Below are 26,755 nucleotides of genomic sequence, written 5' to 3'. Positions count from 1 at the left end.
ACACACACACACACATTTATATAAACACACATGCATACCTATGTACACACCAGAGTAAGATTTTTCTTTTTCACACTGAATTTTTTTACCCTTTGATCTGATTTTTAGGGAGATTTTAGTCCTTTTCAGAGGCAATTTCATTGAACTATTAAACAATACATTTGCACTTCATATTGGCAAATAAAAAGTAAATTTGTAGAATTAAGATTAGTTTAAACGTCTGTCCGTCTTCACCCTGCTGTTGAATTTTTTATCATGCTGGTTTTAGTTTTTGTTGCTGCAGTGGTTTGTGTTGGTCGGCACTTTCTCCTCCTGCTGGCTGTGTGGTGCCAACATTTTCTACTGCTTCAGGCTGCAAACTCGCTTGTTTTCTGATCAAAGACTGCTCCAGTTTTCTCTCCCAGAATGCACTGGAAAGAATCACCTGGTCATAGGCTCCAATTTCAACCAAAAAAAAAAAAATGTGAACAAGGTGAAATGCAAAAACAGAGACTCGTAATTATCGGGGTCATTTTTTGCCCCCTCATTTTCAATTTTATGGGCAATTTATGAACTTTCAAGGGCATTTTTGCGCCAAGCCCCTGTTAATATCTGACCCTGGTACACACACACACACACACACACACACACACACACACAAAAACACTCAGACATTTGTATGACTATACTTGTGAGGACCTTCACTGACTATATTCATTCCTTAACCCCTAACTTTAAATTGAACCCTCTCCACTACATACCTAACCCCTAACCTAAACCTAATTGAATTCTAACCTTAACCCAAATCCTAACCCTAAACTAACCTTAATATTAACGTTTGCCCTAACCTAAACCTATTCCAAGCTCTGCCACCTTTTTCCTATGTATTTGTAACCCCCCTTACTTTGCTACAAACTGATTTTATACTGATATACGGATATACTGTACATAAAGTTGATTTGACTTAATCCTAATTCCAATCTTAACCCTGAACTAGCCTTTTGATGAAGTAAAGACTGGCAAAATGTCCTTCATCTTCCTCTCTCTCACACACACACACACACACACACACACATACACACACAGAATAGTACTGAAATCTCTCCATCTTTGCATGTAATTTCATCTGCAATCGCCATCTTTAAATCATTCAAACCACTTTTCATTTGTCACTTCATTCACCTCTCTCTCCATCCCTGTCTGTTCACCTCCCTCTACTCTACACTCATCTCTTCGTCCATCTTTCCTACAATTCTCTCCATCTATCTGTATCTCTCTTTCTCTGTCTATCTGCATCTCTCTTCCTTTGTCTCTATCTGCATCTCTCTACCTCCATCTTTGGTCTCGCTCTTCATCTGTATCCATATTTCTCTATCTCTCTCCCTATCTCTATTCTTTCCTCTAATCCTCTCAATCTCTCTCTTGATCCATCTCTATCCAATATTCATCCATCTTCTCTCTCATTCCTTTCTTTCCATCTCTTTCTCTCTCTCCTCATGCTTCTGTCGTATCTGCTAATTGGTTTTCTTTCCTTCCAGCCAGTCAGTCGTTCATTAAATCATCTGTCATACTCTCTCGCTTCTTGTCTGTCATCTGTCTTCCCCTCCGCCCACATTTCTCTCTCTCTCTCTCTCTCTCTCTCTCTCACATACTTATCAGTAGTCATCAGAATTACATGACAGCTGTATGATGGATATATCACATCTGAAATTGTATAAAATTATAACTCTATACATCTGTATGGATAGATAGGTCTGTTCTGAAAATGCTCTATAGTTGCTGCAGTTAACAGTGTCGAGCAATATGGATAGATGGGACCATTGTTACTATGACAGCTTACGACTGGAGGAGTACAATCCAACTTCATCTCGCCATTCATTAGAGGCAGATGACAGTTCTTGAACACGTTTCTTAAATAGTCTCTCTGTGTGTTTGTGTGTGTGTCTCAATTTCAATTACTTCATTGCCAAGGCAGTTTCCACAATGTCAATTGACAATGACAATGTCAATGTCAAAACAAAAAAAATAAATAAATACATGTATGTACTGAAACGGTATTGATTTGGGAGATGTGGAATTATTTTGAATTGGATCAGTTACAGCTGAAAAAAATCCTAAAACATCCTTAAAAAAATATTAATCTGTATTCTAAAATAATAAATAAATGAATAATTATGCAAAGTATTAAAAATCCAGAGAGGGTACATCAGACAGTATAGAGACCATTTTGTGTGTTTGTGTGTGTCAGTTTCCCCTTCCCCCCCTCTCTCTTTTTCTCTCTCTCTCTTTTTCTTTCTCTCTCTCTCTCGCTCTCTGATTCGCAGGTCAAGTTAAATCAAATTTATTCATGCAGCTCTTTTAAAAAAGCAGGTTTATAATAAAGTGCTTTACAAAGCAACAAAAGACATAAATACTGATAAAAACAGAGGCAAATAATCACAGGCACATCACAGATATCTCTTTGTCTTTCTGTCTCTCTCTTTCCAAGCTGATCTATTTTCACAGATGAAAAGAATAGCTAATTGGATGAGCGGCTCAAAGTCACCATAGATGCTGCATCTCTCTCTTTCTCCCTTCTTCTGTCTCTGCATGTCTTTCCTTTCTATCTCTGTCTCTCTTTATCTCTCTCCTCTCTCTCTTTATCTCTCTCCTCCCTCTCTTTCGCTCTCTTGTCCCGTCTCCCTGCTTCTCTCACTCCTCCCTCCCTTTCTCTCCATCGACCACATAGCGTTTCTCTGTTTTGCAGGACATGTCTTGGTCAATCAAGCATCCATAATATGTGTTTATATCAGTCCACACACACACACACACACACACACACACACACACGCACACACACACACACACACACACACATCTTCATAAACAAACAACATTTTGAATATCTTTAATATCTTGACGAGATCTGTGCTGATAACATGGTAATTACTAGAATAACTCCCGTAGTTTCAGAAATGTATCACCCATAGTTTTAGAAACAAATACATTAACATCCTTGATCCTTGAGAGTCTGATCACATTCTTAGGAAACTACATCAGGCAGAGTAAGGCGTAGCAGTGTTCCTCACCAATCTCTGGCAGTGTTAGATTGACAATGATCCAAACCAAGGAAATGCTCATTGTCATTTTCATTAGTATCATCTTCTGCTATATCATCTTCAGCTGGTGTTACTTTCTTTGGTGGCTCCTGTAGGTCATTACTTTTTTATGAATGTGCTCCCTCCATCCATCCCCCTACCTATTTCCTCTCCTCTTTCGTTAGTGGCGAACTTCTAGATTTGTCTTAAATTTGCCCGTCCATAAGGCAAACTTGCCTCAGGAAATCCCATGCATTATAATATAATCTTTCTGGCATCTATTTTACAGATAGTTTCATTCCAAATTTAATGTAATGAAATTATATTTGATACTATTTTTCATGTGCCGTACATCCCATAGTTAAATATTAATATCCCAAAAGTCACACATTTTACGCTTTGCCCAACTGTGGATACTGTGCAGGCTATCTCTAGCTATCCATCATCTCTTTGCTGTAGGAAAGGTATTTTAATGGCATGGATTTCTGAACATGTGCACATTATTTTCCAAACAGTACAGATTGTTAAACCATGGGTACGGGTTTTGAACTTGAGAGTGCAGATTGCCTAACTGTGGCCACACGTTACAAAACCAAGAGTGTGAATTTCTACACTGACTTTTTATTTTCCACCAAGTGGCTCCCCAGAGCTCCGTAGTATACAACCTATACCTGCCTATACTCTCGACTACAGCACTGTTCTTTTACGTGAGCAGAGCGCCACAGCTTGGTGGAAAGATGGAATTACATTGAAGTCTCTTTTTGGAGATGGCTACTGAGGGTCACAGTCCCATGACCCAGTTTGGGTCCCAAACCACAGCTTGAGAAACCAGGTTCTAGAAAATAAACGCATTTAGAGAGAACCACATAGCAACTGCCTGGAGATGGGAAGATTGACGGCCAAGGCTTAAGCGCTCACCTTTTCATTTCCAGACATTGACTGTGGAAGAGAAATGAACAAATATGTAGATGGAATATTGATTGGTTTCTATTGCTTTTCAACACACCTTATTGCCTTTTCCTGTTGCTATTGATTAGCAGCCTTACGCCAAAACTGATTTAGGAACAGAAAAGAGTAGAATTCAACTAGATGTAGAAATGAAGTGTTCATCCAGTTGATGATAGAGATCATCTTTTATACTGGTCTGGCTGTTGATTTATTTAAAAAGGTGTCTTGCATGACATTATACATAATACATCACAACATAGAGTCATTGTGTCTTCTTATGCCAATCGAGATTATGGAACAGAAGCAAGTAGGCCGAAGTACCAGGTTGGTTTTGAAGTGGTTTTGGCACTGTACAGTTTCTCTTTTTTTTTTTTTCACATCTTGTTTATTCCGATCCAAATTGTAATTATTGAACAGGAAAGAGTAGTCTTGGTCCAGCTGAACACTTGGAGCACAACTTGTTACCTTTTCCTGCCAATATTGATTTGCATTTTCATGTCCAAATATTGATTATGGGTAGAGAAAAGAGGTCAACCAAACTGAGAGGCATTAATGTGACTGAGTGCTGGAGGTGGTTTGTACATGTGCCTTACTGCTCTGTGCTCAGCTTGTTGACTTTTTCTCACCGATATTGATCAGCATCTCTGTGTCCAAATATTGATTATGAAAGGTTAAATGTCAACTAGATGTAGAGTAACATACTGATCACACTTTATGGTTGTGGTTGATCCGTCTGTATAGACTGCAGATGTCCTGTCGGAAACCATTTGTAAGTGGCCATTTTAAGTTTCATCTCATAAGAATTTTTGAGAGACTCCGTTATCACTAGAGACGTGTGGCATTTTGCTACCAAATCCATTGTGACAGTATCTTATTATTGTAACTAATCTAGGTGACAATAATCTGATCATTCTCTTTTTAGAATGACACATCACTGTTCAAAGTGTGGCATTTTTACGTCTCTCTTTATACTGTACGTCTCCTCTCCAAAACAATCTTTATATTACATGCCTTTATTCTTTATACACAATAAAAGTTAATATGCTACCTGCATTTCCTAACATACTTTGGAAACAACCATCACGGCATGCATGGCATTTTGCTATCGGTCAAATCATTAAAATCTCATTTGCCATTGTGTTTGTTTGTGAAAAACAGAGGTGACGGAGAGCCATAATTTCTGCTGTTGTAATCCCATTTAACACTTGAGTTATTTTTGGTATAGTTATCTTTTTCAACACGTCATGCTTCTGAAGTTGCTAATAGAAGGTTGAAGATGTCGTATGATTAGATCATACAATTATCTAGAGTGTGTGTGTGTGTGTGTGTGTGTGTTTAAGAGAGGAAAGGAGAGAGAAGGAAACAAGACAGCAGGGAAGAAGTGAATATGGCCAAAGAGAGGAGAGAAAGAAAGAGTACAGAGCTGTGAAGCGCTAAACTCTTGGTATGCAGCTATTTATTTAAGATGTCAGGGATGACATTTAACACACACACACACACACACACACACACACACGGATAAACACGCACACACACACACACACACACATACACAAAAACAAGGACAGACACACCTGAACCAACACGTACACACTGTCAAACGCATGCACATAAATAGACACACAGTGAGACACGTATACTCTCAGAGAGAGAGAGAGAGAGAAAGAATGAGGGGTAAGGTTTATAAATCACAACTTTAGGAGTTTGTCGACACGGTTGATAATTTAGAAACTCTGTTTAATGACCAAATGAGAAAACAGGAACGCTAGACTCATCCGTCTCAATACTGCTCTGGAGTCAGAGAGAGAGAGAGAGAGGGAGGGAGAGAGTCTCTTTCTTTTCTTCTCCCCTCACTTCTCCTTTACTCTCAACTTGTTATCCTTTATGCCTCTCTTTTTTCTTTTCCTTTTCCTTCTTCTTTTACCTGTCATTTAGTTTAAAAACTCTTGACTTCCTCTGATCCCCTCCTTTCATCTAACTGCGTGTTTTACAGTTTAACTTTCACCCTGTTGAGGCAGCAGGGTGGCATAGTGAGTAGGGACACAGTCCTTCAACCCGAAGCTTTTAACGCTGCTGAAGTGTCCTTGAGCAAGACACTGAATCCCTACCAGCTCCAGGGTGCTGTTCTGTATCTGACCTCTGACCTCTGACCTCACTGTGGAGCAGGGCAAGAGAGAAGAGAATTTCCCTAGCAGGATCAATGAAGTATCACATTAACATTATTGTACTGGTTGATTAAATTGGTTCTGTGATAACAACAGAAAAACATAATCTGGAATAGCTGTGGTATTGTCTCATGTTTTCACTCTCTGATATCAGAATTGAGATAATATCAATAATGGGGTGAGAGTAATCACAATATTATATTAGCCCTATCTTATATTACTGTAGTCTGTTACCAGCAATCTAAATATAAGTCCATTGGACAGGGTTATAAGGCTTACTGTAAGAAGAATCATCATGATATCAATCTATGGCTTCTCTCTTTCTGTCTCCTTCTGGTGATCTTCCATTATATCACTCTTCTGCCCTAATTGGTTTAAATGTCGGGCTGTTAGTTGACTGGCAGACAGCATCTGTTCTTTGATTTGTGGACAGATGGTGGGAGGAGCTGAAGGTCAGCCTGGTTACTGACACTGTCACTGTGTGTGTGTGTGTGTTGGGATGCGTGGGTGTGTACAAGTGTGTGTTTTGGGTGCATATGTTCTACATGTTATCAGCCTGTTTATCTAAATGTATTCCTGGCTAGCAGAGGAGAGCAACCAAAGTGCTTCCAACACGGTCTAAAAAAGAGATAGAAAAATATAATACACAGAGGGTGGAAAAAATAACGGAAACACCATATGCAAAATCCTAACTTTGAAGTCACTAAATCACAATTACAAAGGCAGCTACAGAGGCGAGTCATATTAAGCTGAATGCCAATTACCAGTATGTGTCAGCTTTAAAAGATCATCACTTTTAGAGTGAGTTTTCAAAGCAAACCTAATTGTTGGTACCTGAATTGCAGATGCATCAGTCACAAATACTGCAAAATAATTTAATCTGGCAAGGGGAACATCCTAAAAAATTATGACAACATATGGTGAACACAGACAAACTGCACTGGCAAAGAGGAACAGTGGATGCAAGTCAAAGCTCACCGACAGGGATAGAAGGAAGCTTAACAGGATAGATGCTAAACACCACAAAACTGCAGCCTCAAAAATAACCACAGAATTGAATCAACATCTCTGTGACACAGTCTTAACAGAAATGTACACCATGAGCTTCACAAAGCTGGTATTTATGGCAGGGCTGCCAACACACAACTACGCATTCCTGGTGTGAGGAGGATAAAACCCGCAGCTATGTGAAAAAAAAGTAATGCAGTCTAAAGAGTCGTCTTTCACCCTTTTTCTTACATCCAGATGGGTTGACATTTGAAAAAATGAAGGATGCCTTTAACCAGCAATGTCTGCTGCATGGTCATATAACTGCCAAAGAATATGGAGTGATTTTACAAGACCAGATGGTGCAAACACTGTTCTTTCATGATGCGTCATATTCCATACACACTACTAAATAGATCCAAGAGTGATTTCAGCTGAAGGCAAACATCTCCCATGGCCTCCCCAGTCACCAGATCTCAACATCACTGAACCTTTATGGGAAGTTTTGGAGGTACGTTTCCACCTCCTTCCACCCCCAAAGAACCAGAGACCTTTCTTCTTGAAGAATGGTCCAACATCCCATTACTCACAGAACTTGTATGACAGTATTACAAGGAGGATTGAAGCATTTCTGAAGGCAAAGAGTGACCCTACTCTTTATAGAAGGAAACTGAATACAGAAACTAATGGGGAAATGTACAGAGCAATTAAAACAAGAATAAAACCGAGACCTTCAGCATGGCAAGATCCTAAACGTTCTATTAACTTTGTAACTGTTGTTTTGCTCTCCGTGTGATTACAACAACAGGAATGGTGTTTTCCCTAATATTTAATAGAGATTTGTAGCAGAATACCACGCGTCTCCAACTGAAAATGGGGTGTCTCAAAAATATTACAGTGTAAAAGGGGAGTACAGGGTATACTAAAGAATGTAGCCAATACATTTCACTCTACATATGCCTTTAGTCACTATTGGTGCTCGTGGCATTTCAGTGCAATATTTGAGATGTGATCTTAAAGACCCGATTGCATGTAGATCACATCTCTGTATGTGCACACTTGCCCTGAAAATGTCTGTTATGCATCTCCTGTGGCTGTATTTCTTTAACCCTTAGGTTGTGCTAAATTAATTTCTATATTCATTATGTCAGTGGTTCTCAATCCTGGTCCTTGAGTACCAGAGCGCTGCTGGTTTTCTACTCTACCTGGTAGTTGATTACATTCACCTGGTGTCTCAGGTCTCATTCAAAACAAAAACACAAATTCAACAAACGGGGTGACCACTATTTTTTGTATTTGTCTTGAGGACGTCATGAAGCCTTATGCCAATCAGATGAAAGGAACAGTATTTATGACAAAATAAAGATGATAAACTGCATGACAATTTTCCAGTATACACCTCTCTCTTTATGTTGCTTGTGTTCGCATTGTGGCTGGGTGGCGTCAAATACCGATCACAATGCGAGGCTGACCACTCCCATTACTTATTGTGAAGATCTGATCGCAACGTCAGCAAGGTCCGATTTTTCATGCATCCAGAACTGTCACTTAATGCATCCTGGCGTGATTGGATGATAAAAGTCACATTGAAACCGCAAGTGCATTCAGGCAGCATGGCTTACAGTGCAGCTGCAGAGGAGGCGTGATGAGTGTCCAGTAATGCCCTGGACCAGTGTACCATGAGGAAATTCATTGCCAATATGTGCATGGGCCATTGGTGTGCACGCGTTTAACAGTCCTCCCGTCTATTCACTCATTCATGGCAGGTAGACGGAGGGATAGAGGGAGGGATGAGGGAGAAAGAGGCCTGTATGTATATGGGTTTACAGTATATGGAGGGCAAGAGGTTGATGGATGGGTGGGTCGATGTAGATAGGAGAGCAGAAGGGATGGATGGATACAGCCTGGAGACAGAGGAGAGGAGAGGATGATGTAGATGGCCCATAATCCTTAGAGGCTGACAGCACACTGGGCCTTCTGTGATTGAAGTCTATGCGTGTGTGTGTGTGTGTGTGTGTGTGAGAGAGAGAGAGAGAGAGAGAGAGAGAGAGAGGGTGTGCGTGCGCGTGTGCGTGTGAATGTGATAGCGATCTGCCTATCACAGGGATGCAGGAAAGGGATGGAGTTATGGGACAGAGGGAAGGAAATAGGGAGTGAAGGAGAGAAGTATGGATGAGTGGAAAAGAGAGGAGAGAAAGAGATGAGGCCAGAAAAACCATTAAACATAAAATCAATCAGCAGAGAGAAAGAGAGCGAGACAGAGAGAGAGGAGAGAGAGAGGGAGATGCAGAGAGAGTAAGATCTTAAAGAAAGACACAGTGAGACAGAGAGGGATAAAGAAGGAATCCTCAGATGACTGCGATATTGATGACAGCACAGTGGGGAAGAGGGGATGAACGGATGGGAGAGAGGGAGGGAGGATAAGGAGGCTAAGAACGAGTGATCAAAGCACCCAGGGCCATGAGAGAAAACGAGGGAGGGAGGGAGGGTGAGATGGGGAGGGAGGGATGGAGGGTGAGAGGCGAGGGATTGAATAAGGAGGGAGGGAGAGAGAGAAGGAGGCATGCAGAGGGGAAGAGAGAGAGGGAGGGAGAGGATAAGGAGCAAAGATGAGAGGAGAGAAGAGGTGGGGATGGGCTGTTATATAATAATAGCAATAATAATAATAATAATAATAATAATAAAGAGGCAGAGGAGGGGAGGGGAGTCGCACAGAGCGAGGAGAGAACAGCAGGAGAGCAAAAGAGAGATAGTGCTTCAACAACTAGAGAGAGGCAGAGGGAGGGAAAGGCAAAGAAAAGGGCAACACTAGCTCACTGATCTGATAAGAAGTGAAGGCAACATGGCCAACACTACCCCTCTCTTTCTCTCTCTCTCTCTCTCTCTCACACACACACACACACACACACACACACAGAGAGAGAGACTCACACCCAAACTAACACGCATAACACCCTCCTCCACACACACGCTTTCCCTCCTCCTGCGGGTCACTGCGTTAGGGCATGAGCATGAGTTCAGCCTCCCCAGGTTGCCATCTGAAATAAGAGCAGAGAACAGAGAGCCGAGCAGCCAGATAGCAAAGCCCTCACTTACCTATAGATTTACTCCAGTTGTACCCTGTGATGAATTTGGGGGTGGGGGGGAATTATGAATCGGTCACCTTCCATTTGTTCGTCTGCTTGTTTGTCCGTCCGTCACTTGTGATATCTCAGACACCGCTGATCGAATTTTGATGAAACTTGGGGAAATTATGCATCTCACCGTTGCCTTTTCCAAATTACACTGATTAGCCCATGTAGGGTGCTACAATTACAGGCCAAAACATGTTCACATATTTGTGTTACTGATTAGCCCAGAGGGGGACTGCATTTTTGGGGGTGGGGGGCACCTACAGTACTGTGTTTTAAAAAGTACCATCATTTCTTTACAGTTTTTTCACACTAACAATGATTTTGTAACAGCAGGTTTCACACAAAATGGAGGATATCTCAACAAAACTCAATTCATGGAATGATCTAAGGCTTGCTGTGGCTGTTAGCAAACTATCACTAGTCCTCAGCCACAGATTAATTTAAATGTTGATCAGATTTAAATGTCTCTGCTATAAGCTAATCAGTTCTGAGTCATATACAGTATAATGCAATTCCAGGGCTCCGGTTTAGTTCAGATGGTGAGGTATCCCAAAATGAGAAAAATGCATTTGACAATAACATTAACATGAAAACAATAACTATAATGTATTTTATACTATACAATATAGCAGAAAGCAAGCTATACTTGAAATATCACAGAGAAGATAATTCAATTACAATAGGACTGCCGCTGATAATAAGGAAACAAATTGACTGTTAAGAATATTGTGTTACAAGTGACATATTCAGTTAAACATGTACTGTAGCTGAGACAGATAGGGAAGAGATGGGACCCTAAAGTGATCAGAAAGTGAAGAGGTGGAGACAGGAGGCAGGAGTGAGCTCTCTGTACTGTCTGTACTTACTGCAGGTCTCATTACATGCCCAGGTATATTAACGGCCACCAAATATATCGCCGTATATTTGGCGACCCATTTTAGCATTTTTTATTTTTACTTTTTTATCCGTCCGAGAGAACGACGCCATCCGTGATCGATTAACTAGTGGACAATCTCCCCTCGCTCTAACTTACCCCTCCAGGGTTTCCCACACATAGAAAACTTTGTGGCGGGCCACCACAATATCAGCACTGACCACCACAAATTTTCTTTTTTTTTTCACTATTTAATCATAGAACTGCGTGTAGCACTTTGATTCGCTCAGCCCCTAATTGCTCCACACGATCTCTCTCTCTCGCTCTCTCTCTTTCTCTGTCTCTCGCTCTCTCTCTCGCTTGCTCTCTCTGTTGCTCCCCCTCTCTCTCTCTGTAGCTCAGTCTCTGTCTCTCTCTCTCTCTCGCTCACTCGCTCTCTCACCGTTACTCGGAATACAGCTGAGTTTCCGAGATTAGCACGCTGTATAGCCTAGCTGCTAGTCAGTATCTACTGAGTGGACTGATAACGTTAATATTAACTTTTTAACTCTGACTCTGAATGTTTGCTCCCTCAATCCAGATTAATATTGAAAAATATTTTCAAAGAAGGAAAAGGACTGGTCCTGAGGAGGAGCAGGACAGTCTGGACCAGAGGAGCTGCTGAGCAGTAAAACAGAGTAGATAATAATGTCAAAGACTTGTAATTTAACGATGTAAAGATACAGGAGAGACTGACAGCACAGAGAGATGCAGCAGGGCAGAGGGGCAGAAAAGCAGATTTCTCTGTAAAAGGAGTCTCATTTCTATTCTTCACCTTGTAGACAAAAGCAAGCAACAAACAGAACACTGTTTATATTTTTAAGTTATGTTATCTTTGACACAAAGTACTTTAGATATATACAGGTTAGTTATTTGTTCGACAAATGCAACTATTTAAAATGGAGTACATTAGATAATTTTTCAGCCATCCAGGTAATGGGATCCTTTATTGATATTAGCCTATATATTGACAATACAAGAGAATACAAGAATAAAAAGGCACTCATCCCTCCCCCGTTGCCAACCCACCTACCACCACAAATACATTCGAATTCTGTGGGAAACACTGGAGTTATTGACAACTGGTAATCTGAAAAAATTACCACCCACAGCATGCAGTAATTCCATGTCAAATCCAATGCATGTACATTACACACAGAATTTAATCTATGTATAGGTATATCTAAATGTATCACCCCCCCTGTGCACACGCTATGACTGTCACTTTTTATTTGAGCCGCTGCCTGTGATGCAGTCTCTGTACGGCCCTGCCATTACTAGATGACACACAATGCAATTAGTGAGGATCCTAATTGCATCATGTGTCATCTAGAATTATCACATAGGGTTTCCCACACGCCTTTCCCATTTCCTACAAACTTTTGGTCCGGGCAAGGGGGGAGGGGGGGGTATGTGATAGCTTTGTCAGAAACCATTTACATCAAAATTCAAACCTGCTTATATTCAAACTAATGATAAAAATAAATAATTTTTATGCTAGAATGCAAGGGGCCACTTGACGTACAAGGCACCCACAGTGGACCGAGGAGCAGAGTTTGAGAAGCAACGGGCAAACCGTGGCTGAAGGCCGCTAATGCTACACCATCATCATCATCGTCATCATACTATAAAGCAAGGAATCTGTGTCTGTCTGTCTGTGTGTCCTTCGCATATCTCGAGAACCGTTCGTCCGATCTACTTCACACTTGGCGGGTGTATTGCTGGGGACCCAAGGACGTGCGACACGTTCAATATTAATAAACTTTGAATAAACAAGCGAACAGCGCTCTGTGCAGCAGCGGGGCGGGGCGAACAGCGCTCTGTGCAGCAGCGGGGCGGGGCGAACAGCGCTCTGTGCAGCAGCGGGGCGAACGGGCACTGCACTAGTATTGTCAAATTCACCAAAGGTCCACTGCACATAAGAATGCATAAGAAGGCTGGAATGCTCACTCCTTTTTTTTTTTTTTTTTTACAAGTTTATTTTCTTTTTTTCATAAAAGCCAACCATCAGTCCACCTTGAGGGCCTTTCCACCTGTCTGTCACCTGTCACTGTCACATCAATAGACTGGAGGGGTTTTGTGCGTGTGTGTGTGCGTGCGTGCGTGTGTGTGTGTGTGTGTGTGTGTGTGTGTGTGTGTGTGTGTGCCCCAGTGCCTGTGGACCTCCTGTTGTCATGATGAACCTGTGACAGCTGTCATCCTGCAAGCAGCACTGTCTCCCATGGTGTGGACACATACGCACACGCACAGTGCAGGCACACACACACACACACACAAACACACACTGTTGCTACATAGCTCTCCTGTAAAGTTGATGGGGTCTCAGCAGGCCTTGGTTCAGGGTGTTGGGTCATTTGCACACATCTCTCTCTGTCTAGCTATGGAGTGAATGTCTGTCTCTCGCCAACTGAATGGTTTGTCTGCCAATGTCTGTCTGTCTGTCTGTCTGTCTGTCTGTCTGTCTGTCTAGCTGGCTGGCTGGCTGGCTGGATAGCCGCCTGACTGACTGTCTGTCTGTTTGTCTGTCTGTCAGTCTGTCTGTCTCAATGTCCTATTTTACTCTCTGTTTAAATCAATGAATTGCTAATGGTTGAGTAATGAATTTGTCTGTTTTTCAGTTTTGAATACATCAGAGTGTGTAGTTTGGGACAATGCACAACATGTGATGGACGATAGCGAGTGTCAATAGCACACTGACACGATATGTATTCCTATGAAGACATTTTTCTTGGAAAGTAGCGCAGCACATGCATCGTCCCCAACTGCATGTACTGATCTATTGAAAAAAAGCACAGCCTGACTCAGACTGTATCAGTTTGAATTCATTCTACTTATTTTGTTTCATCCTGTTTCTCTTGTTTCCTCCCCAATACAATTTGCAGTTGCACCAACCCTTCTCTGTCTATTTCAATCTAGTTCTCTTTTTCTCATTTCTATTTGTTCCTATCTATTTCTATTTGTTCCTATCTATTTCTATTCATCCGTTACCTTTTTTCTGTTAATTTCTACTTGTCTCCTGTCTCTACTCACTTCACTCTGTCCCTTCCAATCTCTAATATCCTTTGCTACTTGTTTCTACTCATTTCTATTGGTTGTTTGTTGCTCTAAGTGAGTTGTGGACCACAGTTATTCTCTTGACCCCCCCTGTGGGTGGAGTCTGGCTTGGTCCCTCCCCTCTCTCTGTCATCTGTACATGCATCTCCTATGGAAGCGCCACCTGGGCGAGCCCCAACGGATGCGCATGTATACCTGACAGCGCCTGTCTACACTCTTAAAAAGGATGTGTCTTTTTCAGCTTATCAGTGAGTGCAGTTTGGGATACACATATGCTGTTACTTTTTTCCCGTAACAAATCTTGACGCTATTAACACATGATGTGTTGTAGAGTAATACAAATCATGTGTCATCCCAAATTGCACTCAGTGGTTCGTAGAAAATTATATATCCGCTTTAAGAGTGTGTTACATACAGTATTGCCTCTTTTATGTATGACTATAAATTATACAGGTATAATTTATACCATGTTTACAGTTGGACTTGTACGCTCTCAGAAAAAAAGGTTCAACATTGTATCTTTCATCACTGGGGTAGTGGATATGTGGATGGAGCTCAATTCACTTTCAGATTAATGCTATTCAAAATGAAACTAAAACTGGTATCATAACAATAGGGCATTCCTTTTTTAGATTTTTTAAAGTTATATCATTAATAAGTTATATATATATTTATAGATTGGATAGAAAAACCTCACTTCAGTATTTCATGTTTGAAGATTATCTACTTTAAAGTCAGTTGAAAGAAAAGAGAAGGATATGAAGTGAATTGAACACAGTCCTTTTGAATAACTTGAAAACAAAACCAATTCCCCAGTGACGCAACAAGGTCCAATGTAGTATGTTTTTCTCTGTGAGTGTATCTGTATAAATTATATGTGTATAATTTATGCCGTGTGCACAGCGCAATCCATGTGTCTTTATCTGTTATACAGTAATCAGTATTACTATCAATTATCAATAGTGTTATCAATCAGATGTGAGCGATAATGACAGAAAATTACAGATATCTACCATCACATCTGGTCCTGATGTTTCCAAACCAATTGAGGAATAATTAATAGACTGACACTAAAACCAGCTAATTGGGACGTAGTAAAATCTAGAGTTCCTTGGAGGTGATTGGAGGAGACGAGAGCGGAGCTCTGTGATTGGAGGGAAGCTTAACTTTGCTATTGGAGGAGAGGACGGCAGCTCTGATTGTGACAGGAATTACAGCCTGGCCTCTAAACCCCACCCCTTATTCTAATTGGCTAAAAGAAAAACCCTGGATCTATGAATCCTACTGGCTGAAAGGCAGAGGAGAATTCAATAGTCTGCAAATTAAGAACCCTTCATGTATATGCATATATTACCATGTATATACTATATTTCATATCTACTAAATAAAACTTAAGAGCTCCATATTTTCACAATATGGTTAGCTGACTTATAGATACTTAATAAGACTTCCATTGCTAACAATGAAGCCAAAAAAATAACATTTGTTCAGAGCAAAGACAACAATATACCAAAATTAAACCTCATAGAGAGAGAGAGAGGTGGGGCGTTGGGCTGGCTGACTTCTAATCTATTTGATTGGTTGAGAAATAATCCTATAACAATTAAGAATTTGTTCTTAATTGCTAATTGAATACTGGGTTAATTGACTTGATTGAAGCATTTGTTAATTGACCACCCTGGTCTCAAATACCTGTGAAAATCAAAAGAAAACATCCAAAAGCAACAAAATTCAATAAAAAAAGAAGTCCGCCCCTCGGTCCCTCCTCCTCTCCCTAACCCAGGTTTTCTATTTGTCATTCTGATTTGATTGACAGCTGAGGACACATGTGGGGGCACTGTGAGGGGCGGCAGTGGGGTGGTGACCAGTCCCGGTTACCCCGGCAACTATGGTAACCAGGCCGACTGTACATGGATCCTATTGGCCGAACCTGGAGACACCATCTCTGTCGTCTTTACAGACTTCCAGACGGAGGAGAAATATGACTACCTGGAAGTAGAGGGATCCGAACCACCAACCATCTGGTGAGTCATATACAACTGTTATTATTGTTCTACCAAATGGGTTAGGAGAACCCTTTTGGGCTCTAGGTGAAACTGTTTTTGAAGGTTAGACTTGATCTAGATCATGATCTAGAACCCTTATTAAATGGTTCCACATAAAACTCAAAGTAAGTGGTTACATCTGGAACCCTCTAAGAAGGGTTCAGCAAAGAACCCTCACATATTCTTGAGATTCTAACAAGAACCATCCCTCGTGGTTCATTAGAGAACCTTTACCTATTATGGGGTTATACCTAGAACATATCCAGGTAGTTCTGCACAGAACCCCTGTTTATTTTGGAGTTCCACTTGGAACTTTCATATTCTTTAATATTCTTTAAGTTCCTCTTGGAACCCTTCCAGATGGTTCTACCTATATCCTTTTATGTTTTACAGGTTCCTTTTTGAACCTTTATATGGGGTTCTGTCAATATCCCTTTCATACTTTATGGTTTTTACAGAATCTATGTAGCAATTACCAATAATACAGTCAAAATCAATTTTACTGATTCATCTGTTTTATTCTGAACTCTGAGCAATGACAAAGAAGGTGAAGAGATTCTCTGAAGATGAGCCAACTGGATCAAAGTGACTCTGTAGACCTTTTGGAAACTTCTGACACTCCCCATTATCCCCTGTATTTACTGAGATACCTGCAAATCAGTAGCGTGGGCAAAAAAATTAACCGCCGCAACTGTTTCCAGTTTAGCAAGTGATTTACTATCAGCTGTCATCCAAATGAGGTCAACCGCAATTCAGCCGCAGTTAGGCAATTAGAATACCAGAGGCGCTATTTAAGTCTTGGGATGGCGCCTGGACACTTTTAGAAAAAGGCATCACCTGTGAGGACGAGGAGACAAAAGTTCTCCCAAACTGAAATATAAGTGCTGGTGGATGAGGCAAACAAGTACATTGAAAAGTGTGTGTTTGTGCGTGTGTGTGAACCCGTATGAAGTATAATTCTGTATGAGTTACAATTTATATAAATATGTCATCATACTTTAAAACTCAGCTAACATGATAGGTTAGCTTGATATGTACAGCGGCACATGGTAGCGCACTGTGATGTAACACTAGAATCAAATCAAATCCAAAATGTGACTTTCTTTATGTATAAAACTTCACTTGCTACTAATTCCATCTAACACAAGTGTGAGAAATGAAGTAAGTGGTTTTCTATTTAGGGAACCTTTTTTGGCTTATGTGCTTGCTAAAGTTCAGAACACTCACCCACCACACTGACCTTCAGTTGGCCAGTGTGGCTCAGTTGGCAAGAACACTGCATTTTCACCACTAAGTGTCAGAGTTCAATTCCTGCTGAAGGTTAGTACTTTAAATGCCCTGTGCAAGTGAACTTATGTTGTTTTGTTTAAATATAAACATTGGGCTGTTTGCTTGAACATGGATTAAGCCTATTAAGATTTCATTTTCACTGGAGATCTCCATTGGTATAAAGTTTTTAGTAGGACTAGGCTTGATCCACATCCGAGCAAACAGCCCATTATATTTCCCATTAAGTGGCCGAAATTCACCTTGTTTTTATTCACAAAAGTGTCAGAAGGTGCATATGTCCTTCAATAATTAACTTGTTATTGGATTACTAAATAATGCCTGGTGTTGACATTTACAGCTTGCTGTCGAAATAAAATCAACAGACAATAGAATAGAAAATCATAAAGATTTAATTTTCTGCTGTCGATCTTCTTTCACCCTCCTAAGGATTCCAGAAGAACCATTTCTTCCAAAAAGCATTCTTAATATCAAAAGGGATCTTGATGAAAACTATTTATCTAACAAAGAACCCTTGAGGAACCTTCTCACTAAAACCCCCCCAAAAAAAGTTCTTCAGAGGCAAATGGTTCTCGGTAGATCCTTACCCTTCCATGAGTAACACTTTTGGAACCCTGATTTCTAAGAGTGTATTGTGAAAATGAAAAATCTATATATCATACAGTGCAATTCAGGGGCGGATGGGTGTGCGCAAGGTTTAGACCTCATTCATATAGTATGATTACTAAAAACGACTTGTGTGAACATTGTTTCCAGTAGAATAATGGGTAGACTAAGGTGGAGGATCTGAACATCTGACTATCTCTAGCTGTAAAATATCATGAAAACACAGTCTGGGGTGGGAGTGTGTGTGGCTAGGGGTATGATGGTATTTGGAGTGTAATTGTGTGTATGGGATGTGTGCGATGCTGGTTCAAATCTCTGGAGCTAAAGGAGAGAAATATGATCTGTTATGAAATATGACAACCTGGCACTTCTACCAAGGTCCTGGAGTCACGTAGTCAGCTGAGGTTATGGAACAATTTAACCACACTTGGAGTACAGCAATAAAAAGTTAGAACAGGTCATAAAAATAAGTAAGAACAAAAGTAAGAACAGGTAATAAAAAGAAAACATTATTACAGGAATAAAGTGTTACTTTTTTATCTCTTGTTCTCAAGTGTATCAAGTGTGGCTGATTTTTTCCCCCCAGCATCTCATGGTCATAAATAATGAAAAAAACACACACAATCTTGAAGTATGATGTGTGTGTGTGTGTGTGTGTGTGTGTGTGTGTGTGTGTGTGGTCTTTCTACATGCGACCCAAATATTGGACCTCATATATCACAGAGGAATTAACTGATCTGAGCTAGTTAGCCTCTTCGCTGCTCTCCATGGTTTTCTATTATTTTCTCATGTGTTTTCAGATGGTTCAGTCATAACAATATTTTATAGCTCTGGCTCGTTATTGATTGATGGTAAATTAGGCTATTGATCTACCACTGCTGTTGCTGTAACCAATTTGAATGTAATCATGGTCAGGGATATTAGTGTGTGTGTAATCAATGTGGAAGTAATAATGGCAAGGCAAGCGCAGTTAGGAATACGTTAGTGTGTCTATGCATGTGCACGTCTGCCTGCTCGCTTGTGTGCACCAGCGTTTGTGTGTGTGTGTGTGTGTGTGTGTGTGTGTGTGTGTATGCTTGTGATTATGTTGAAAGGACAGCAGGATACCTGGGAGCACAGCATGGGGACACACAGCATGGGGACTTATCACTGATAAATCCTGTTGGTAACTGTTCATGTATGCACATACGTTTCACAGAGATTCTCAGTTGGTGGCTGCATAAAACCTATTTGTAACATGCTGCAGTAAACTAAAGCTTTCACTGCACCAGCCTGCCATAGCTCAGAGTCTTTGTTCTCATTTTGGGCACTGCAGGTCAATTTTCTGTTTTTGTCAGAAAAATTAATCTTTGACATTAAAAAAATCAGATCGTTCTTACCCCACATTTGAACATCTAGAGATATTAAAAATAAGCAGTAAACAATGATGATCTCTCAGACTGAAGAAAGGAAGCTGCTGGAATAAAACAAGGGACATTTCGCATTGAACTTGGTGTTCTCTTATGTATTGTGTTGATTATTAATGATTACCTTATTGTGATTAGCCTGAACACATTTTACTTATCTACTTGGATTTTCTAAAATTTGCCGTTTATTCTAGCACATCTGCAATAAAACTGTTCACCAATGCAATCGGTTAGTCCAAATATTATACATTAGTGACATGAAGTCACTGTTTAGTATCTTCTTTTACCCATGTTAAACTGTTGGGTGGCAAACAAAATGTTTGATGATCACAGCACAACAATGACACTGAAGTACGTCTGTGTACAAAGTGTAATGAAAGTACAGTATATAAATTAAAAGAATACAAATCAGGTTTACAAAATAATCATGCTGGCTCCTGAGATACTACTTTCATTGTGTGATTAAAGTCAAATTTTTTCATCTAATTTGTTAAGATAATCATAGACATAGATCGCTGGCTAACATCTGTGATGCTCCTGGTTATGTGGTCATTGTTTACATAATCATCGGGACACTTATAATTTCATAGTTTGAAATAATATGTATAAATGTTTCACAGGTAATTAGGAGTGGGAAAAGTATTAGGCTATTCAGGCAATGGCTTTCATTTTGAACTGAAGAAAATTACAAAACTCTACTGCTGTGCAAAAATGACCTTTTAAGGAGTATTAATGGTATTAACAGCAGTAACCTATTTATTGTTCAGAACGATATGGTTGGCCCTTGGGGGATAATGCAAGGGTTACTGGTAGTGTTTGATTCAGTCTGGCTGATGCCTTGGCTGGAGGTAAATGTGCTATCTATTGCTCTGTAGTTATTTTGTTGCTGAATTAACTTTGTCCTATATACCGAAGTCACTGTGTTGAGGTTTCCCATGCTTATCATGCGTCCCTTCCAGCTGCCTGGCTGATAATGTGGTTGTGGTTTTATGCTGAGAGGAGAGCAGACACGTTGAGACATACAGCCTGGAGCAGAACTTTTAATAACTTGTCTTGATGTTGTCGATAACTCAAGGTGTTATACCGGCCCTGTCCGAAGTCAGTGTTTTTCATCGAGCTCATTGTTTTCTGACAGCATGAGGAGTCACAATAGCGGCCTAAGCAGCCCAATACCAGAATCAGGTACCAGTACCTGCAGAAACAGGAACAACAAGATCTCACGTACAGTGCAAAAACGTCAGTGCAAGACATACAATAGACTGTACATTAGGGCTGTGTCAATGTATGACGCAATAGGACATCGGCGATTGGCTGTCAGTGTCACTGTGAGTTTTTCAACTGGCGATGTTGAGGGGTTATTTTCATCAATAAAATATTTTGAATACAGCATTTCGCTTTTGCAATGTAGCCATTAGCCAAAACAACAAAATCACTGAATAAGAGGACAATGAGATTGAGAACTTGAAATTGAGAAAAATGCTTAGCCAAGCCAGTAGAGGAAAAGAGACAATACACGCTCGCACACACACACGCGTGCGCGCGCACACACACACACACACACACACACACACACACACAGCCCTGCAGCTTATCCACCGTTCCCAAGAGGCAGCAAGTGAAGCCCTTTCTCCTCACTTTTAACTTGTTTTCAGTCAGTGAAAAGTGTAGCAAGGCTAGTTAAGGCTGTGTTTTTGAGCTACAGTTATAGGCGAAGAATGTTTATCTGAAAACAGTGTTGTTTTCCCCAAAATGTGAACCAAATGGAGAATGAAATGAGACAGGACCGCTCCGTGGACAGTTTCTCCCTGCGCCCGAGGGACTTTTGTTCCCTCAGTGAGGCCTGTCAGGCAGCAGCCTCCTACTTGGCTAGAAGTCTCCCCGAATTATAAATATTTTAGTAGTCACAGAACATCACTGATGTGTGTCTACTTATGTATTATAACTGTAGTTAAGGATACACAACAATGGCTATTTTTAAGAAGAAATTATGTAAATTATCGGAACTTTAGCCACTAGGCTAGCCAGCTAACAGTAGGGCAGTTGGCCTATCACCTGCAGTTGGCTCACTGCAGAAAGAGGTAGCCTTGATTAAATAACAATATGTATATAAGTAAAAGTTAGAATGGGCAAGATGACTTTGAACGTGGTACAATATGATCGTTGGTGGCAAACACCCAGGTTCCAGCATCTTAGAAACGGATGGCCTTCTGGGATTTTTGCGCACTACAGTTTACCAAGAAAACATCCAGTCAGTCCCAGTCCTGTGGGTGAAAATGCCTCATTGATCAGAGAGGTCAGAGGGGAATGGCAAGACATTTTTAAGCTAACGGGTGGGCCGCAAGTATGCAAATAACAGCTATATCGTGCATCTCAGAAGGCACAACCCATCAAAACCTTGAAGTGGAGGGGCTACAGCAGCCGGTTTCCACTCCTCTCAGCTAAGAAAAAGATGAGGCTACAGTAGGCATGTGATCATCAAAACCACTGAAGAGTGGAAAAACATCACCTGGTCCAATAAATCCCAGTTTCTGTTGTGACATCCTGATGGCAAGGTCAGAATTTGAATCCATGGACCCAGCCTGCCTGGTGTAAACGGTACAGACTGTTGGTGGTGGTGTAATGGTTTGGGGAACGTTTTTGGCACAAATTACACCCCATTAGGCTGCCATTATGCAATGTAACATAATTTAAATGCCACCGTGTACCTAGGCATTGTTTCTGACCAGGTGCATCCCTTCATGGCCACAGTCAAAATTACTAGGTTTTTTCAGATTGATCCTTCCAGCAGGATAATGCATCATATCACAAAACATGTATCATCTCCAGATGGCTCCAGGAAAATGGCAGTGATGTTAGTTCACTCTAATGGCGTGCACAATCCAATACAGCACGCCTCCTCTTAGGAATTAGGTGGAACGGGATGTTTGCAACATAAATGTGCTGCCGAACATGGACGTGCTTTGCATGAATGCGCTGCCGAAAAATCTTCAGGAACTGCATGACGCTATTAAGTCCAGCACCTTGTTGGTTCCATGCCTTGAAGAATTCAGACTGTTCTGGAGACAAAAGCTGCTCCTACCTGGCTGTAGGACCCGCGGATACTGAGGATACAAGTGGATACTGAGAGTACATTCTGTATTTGATCAACCAATACATGGTACTAGTTGGAAATTGATTATTGACTTTCTCGTTAGGCTCAATGTAAGTATAGATTGGAGACAAACTATTGATCGTCTTGTTCACATTAAGGTTCTGATATTGACTGAGTATTGAATAAAGATTGTCAAGTCAGAATAATGATAAATATTAGTTAGATGTGAACTATTGATTGTCTAGTTAGGGCAAAAGTTCTGGTGTTGATATTGATGATCTTGTTAGTTCGATTCAATATGGTCAGAAGAATCCCCCCTGTAGCTTTGGAATATTGTGTATATTGGGTGTATAGAAATATGAGGCTGTCCTGTAATACTGCCCAAGTGTGTGTGTTTGTGTGTGTGTGTGTGTGTTTGTGTGTGTGTCTGTTCTCAATAAAATGTTGAAACCCAATGTTAACAAACATCTATTTCTGTCTGTGTGCATGCATATACCGTGTGTGTGTGTGTGTGTGTGTGTGTGTCTGTTTGTTAGTCTGTGTGTGTGATTGCATGTATTTTTCTTTGTATATAGGTCTATGTCTGTGTTTATGTGGATTTCTATGCTTGTGTGCATGTGTAAACAAATACATGCATATTTAAGTGTGTGTGTGTGCATTTGTGTCCAAGCATGTAAAAGTGTGTGTGTAACTGTTACTGTGTGCTTGAATCCCTATCTCTTTCTATGTATCTGCTGTATATGTGCGTGTGTATCTGAGTATCATGAGTATATTTGTCCTCTCTGTCCCCATGAAAACTCCCGAAGCCTGATGTTGACAAACAAACCCCAGCCGCTCTGTAAACAACAGTGTTTCCATCACCCTTCTCTGTAAACAACCTTTGTTTATCTGTCTTATCGGAGCCACGATGATTATGGAAGGCTAAGAGACACATTGAAATGACATTAAAACTGTCGAGCAGCATACTTAATGCTTTGGTTACAACTTTTTCATAACAGAGCAGCCTACCTGCTACTAACACAAAGAAATTTAGGGCAAAATAGACAACAGAATTTATCTCAGCAACAAGAGATTACTGTGTAATCAGTGTGAAACTGCTGGGACAACTCCTGCCCAAAATAGTTACCAAAAAAGTCCCCATAATAGGGCGGAGTGCCAAGCATATTGCAGCCTTTTTAAGTGGGGAGGAGGGACATTTTTTTGAGGTGGTCTTGACTACAGACTTCACACTGATGTGCATGCCATTAGCACTGTTAGCTCTGAGCAGCAGGGGAATCAGGCCCAGCTGTTCCTGTTTGAATTGGCAGGAATCAGTTGTCAGTCCTCTTTTGCCTTGTAAATGATGATGTGTTCTCCAGGCCTGTTTAAAAACATTTGCACGGAGGAGGTAGTATATGCACATCCAAAATCCTGACCAGGTGCTTGATACAAAATGAGAGGCAATAAAAAAATAAACACACACCTGACTGTTGCTCCCTTTGGGGTTTGTTCAGCACACCAAAACAGGTTGACAAAGACCGCTGCTTAAAAAACGAATAAACAAAAAGGTTGTTGAATGGGGCCGTTAACCGTATTTGTACTAACGTAACGTTTGCACAAGAAAGGTTTTGTGCAGGAAAGGTTTTGAGCGTGCTTTGAGTCCTGCGTTTATGTATGCAGGGCGCAGTTCAAATTAGTTGAACTTTGAACCCGCCATGCACTGACCTTTGCGAGTGCAGCCAATGACAGTACAGTAGACATGACGGCCGGTCCTAAATGGAGGAAAAATGTATTTGTGTGTCTCTGAATTTCCCAAGCTTTATAACAAATCCTTAAAAACATTTGCATGGTGAAATGTTAGCCTTCAGATGGAAATACTTGTTTTGTTATAAAGACGTTATTTGAGTGGGTATAGGTAGAGATTTACTGCTAGAATTTAGCCTTGTGTAGCTCCTTGTTTTTGTACAATAATGTGAATGTCTCTAACCCTTCTGCTGCCATATGAAAAACCCATCCCCAGTTTCATATTCCTTATTCATTTTTTTTCAACAACAAAAACAATACCATTAGGCTACTTCTAATTTGCAAATAATGCTAAAAACATGGCGGGTATGGCTTGTTCATCGTGGTGTGACAAAGAAACTTTCATATTACTTGATACGTGGCCAGAAGAAAACACTGAAAATTAGCTGAGAGGTTGTGTGGAAAATTTATTACACAGCACGTATTCTGTAATTCAAATCATCATGTGTAGTGTGCAAGCAGAGGAGGACAAGAACCCATCCATCCATAGCACGCTGGTGTTAATAATGAGCCTTAGGACTCTTCGTAGCCTGTGGATAAATCCGATTCAAAATCCCTGCATTTTGAAAAAAACAAACAAAAAAAACTGATCTCAATAATATGAATGCTGCTTGTCTTTTAAAAATCAAGAGCTCTCAGCAACAATGTTCCACGCGGTATAATTACATCTGAGTTAATTTGCATAGAGACGTACTGTATATCAGAGCTGTAGTACTTGAGACCTCTCTTGGTCTTGAGTCCGGTGTCAAGACCACTATTTTGACGTTTTGGACTTGTGTCATGCCTCAAGCTCAAACTTCTCTCGGTCTTGGCCACTATTTGATATTGACTTGACTTTTTCCTGCCTATCTAAAAATTAAAAAAAAAAGGGTAATTTTATTGATAATTTTCTCCCCCAGCACCACACACAGTTTAAGGGATTTCATATGTAGAAACGTGTATGTAATGGTCCTCATATGCATTAATTAGTCAACTCCTCTGTATTGATTAGTTGTATGATGAAGGGTATAGTGCACACCTCCTGGAGATAGATCTATATCTCTGTTCATCCTGAAGAAACTTCTTTATCATTACTCTTGCATATGGAAAGAAATGCAGATGCTGTATTGGCTATTCCTGTCTTGGTTTTGAATTGGATTTGATCTGCTCTAGCCTCAGACTTTTGACTCGAACCCGACCGGGCCTGGTCTTGGACTCGACTTAACTAAGATGGTTAAGCGTTTCCTTCACCGCTGATGGACCAACTGGCTGTTGCAGGGATCGAACCCGTGACCTTTTGGTTACAGAACGGTGTCTCTGAAAACTAGGCCATGCTGACACCCTCTTAATTACTTGGCAATTAGCTCACAATACTAAGAGCTAATATACTAATTTCCAATGGCAATTAGCACAAGATGCGAATAGCTAAAAATGCTAATTTTCTATGGCAATTAGCAGAAAAAGCTAATGGCTGATGTGCTAATATGTGAATGTGTGGAAGAATTTATTTTGTGTTTATCAGTTGCTGCAGGGCTGACAACGTACTCACACACACACACACTCACACACACGGACAGAATGGCGCGCACACTCACTCTCTCTCACTCTCTCTCTTTCTCTTTCTCACTCTCTCCCTCTCTCACACACACACACACACACACACAAAGACACTTTTGTCTAATCAGTATGCAGAGAGGTGTGTTTGTGCCTATGAGAGTAGTATATCGCTGTGAGCTAAGTGCCTGTAATCCTAGCCTAACACTACACACACACACACACACACACACACACACACAAGGTTTATATTTTGTTGTTTCAGAATCAGTTGCCCTTGAAACCAAGTAGAGCATCTTAAATAGAATGATCTCTCTCCCTTCTGTCTCTCTGCATGCCTGTCTCTCTCTGTTTGTGTCTTTCGGCCTCTGTAACTTTATCACTTTGTTTTCTCTTCTTTTTCCATCTATCTATCTATCTATCTATCTATCTATCTATCTATCTGTCTGTCTATCTGTCTATCTATCTCTGGTCTCTATATGTTTCTATTTGGCTATCTATTTCTCTCAGTCCCTCTCTCTCCCTTACAACTGTATACTATGACAGTTTTGACAGTAGTTAAAGTCTCTGCCGCACTCTTGACATGAGTCCAGGAAATAGCATGCTATTTAGTGCCGTTAGGTGCACCCACTCGACAGCCCGTCACCAAATCCATGGTAATGTTGGACCGGGCTTTTCAAAGTCTGTCATTTACCAATCTCCCGCTTGTCTGGGATTTGGTTTTTCAGAGGCGCTAAAAATGAATTTT

General features: G+C 40.7%; 1 protein-coding gene across 1 annotated transcript in view; it reads left to right on the top strand.

The window, feature by feature from the left end:
- LOC139920124 (CUB and sushi domain-containing protein 3-like) overlaps nucleotides 1-26,755 on the top strand; it is a 371,750-nt gene that overhangs the window by 179,771 nt on the left and 165,224 nt on the right. Inside the window, exon 5 of the mRNA XM_071910054.2 lies at nucleotides 16,074-16,281. Coding sequence (XP_071766155.2) covers nucleotides 16,074-16,281 — 208 coding nt within the window. The remainder of the gene's footprint in view (nucleotides 1-16,073; nucleotides 16,282-26,755) is intronic.

The sequence above is a fragment of the Centroberyx gerrardi genome, chromosome 19 (genome assembly GCF_048128805.1).
Source record: "Centroberyx gerrardi isolate f3 chromosome 19, fCenGer3.hap1.cur.20231027, whole genome shotgun sequence".
In the NCBI taxonomy this organism is placed as follows: Eukaryota; Metazoa; Chordata; class Actinopteri; order Beryciformes; family Berycidae; genus Centroberyx; species Centroberyx gerrardi.
Note: the sequence above shows the minus strand (reverse complement) of the source record. Positions and strands in the feature narration are given on the sequence as shown.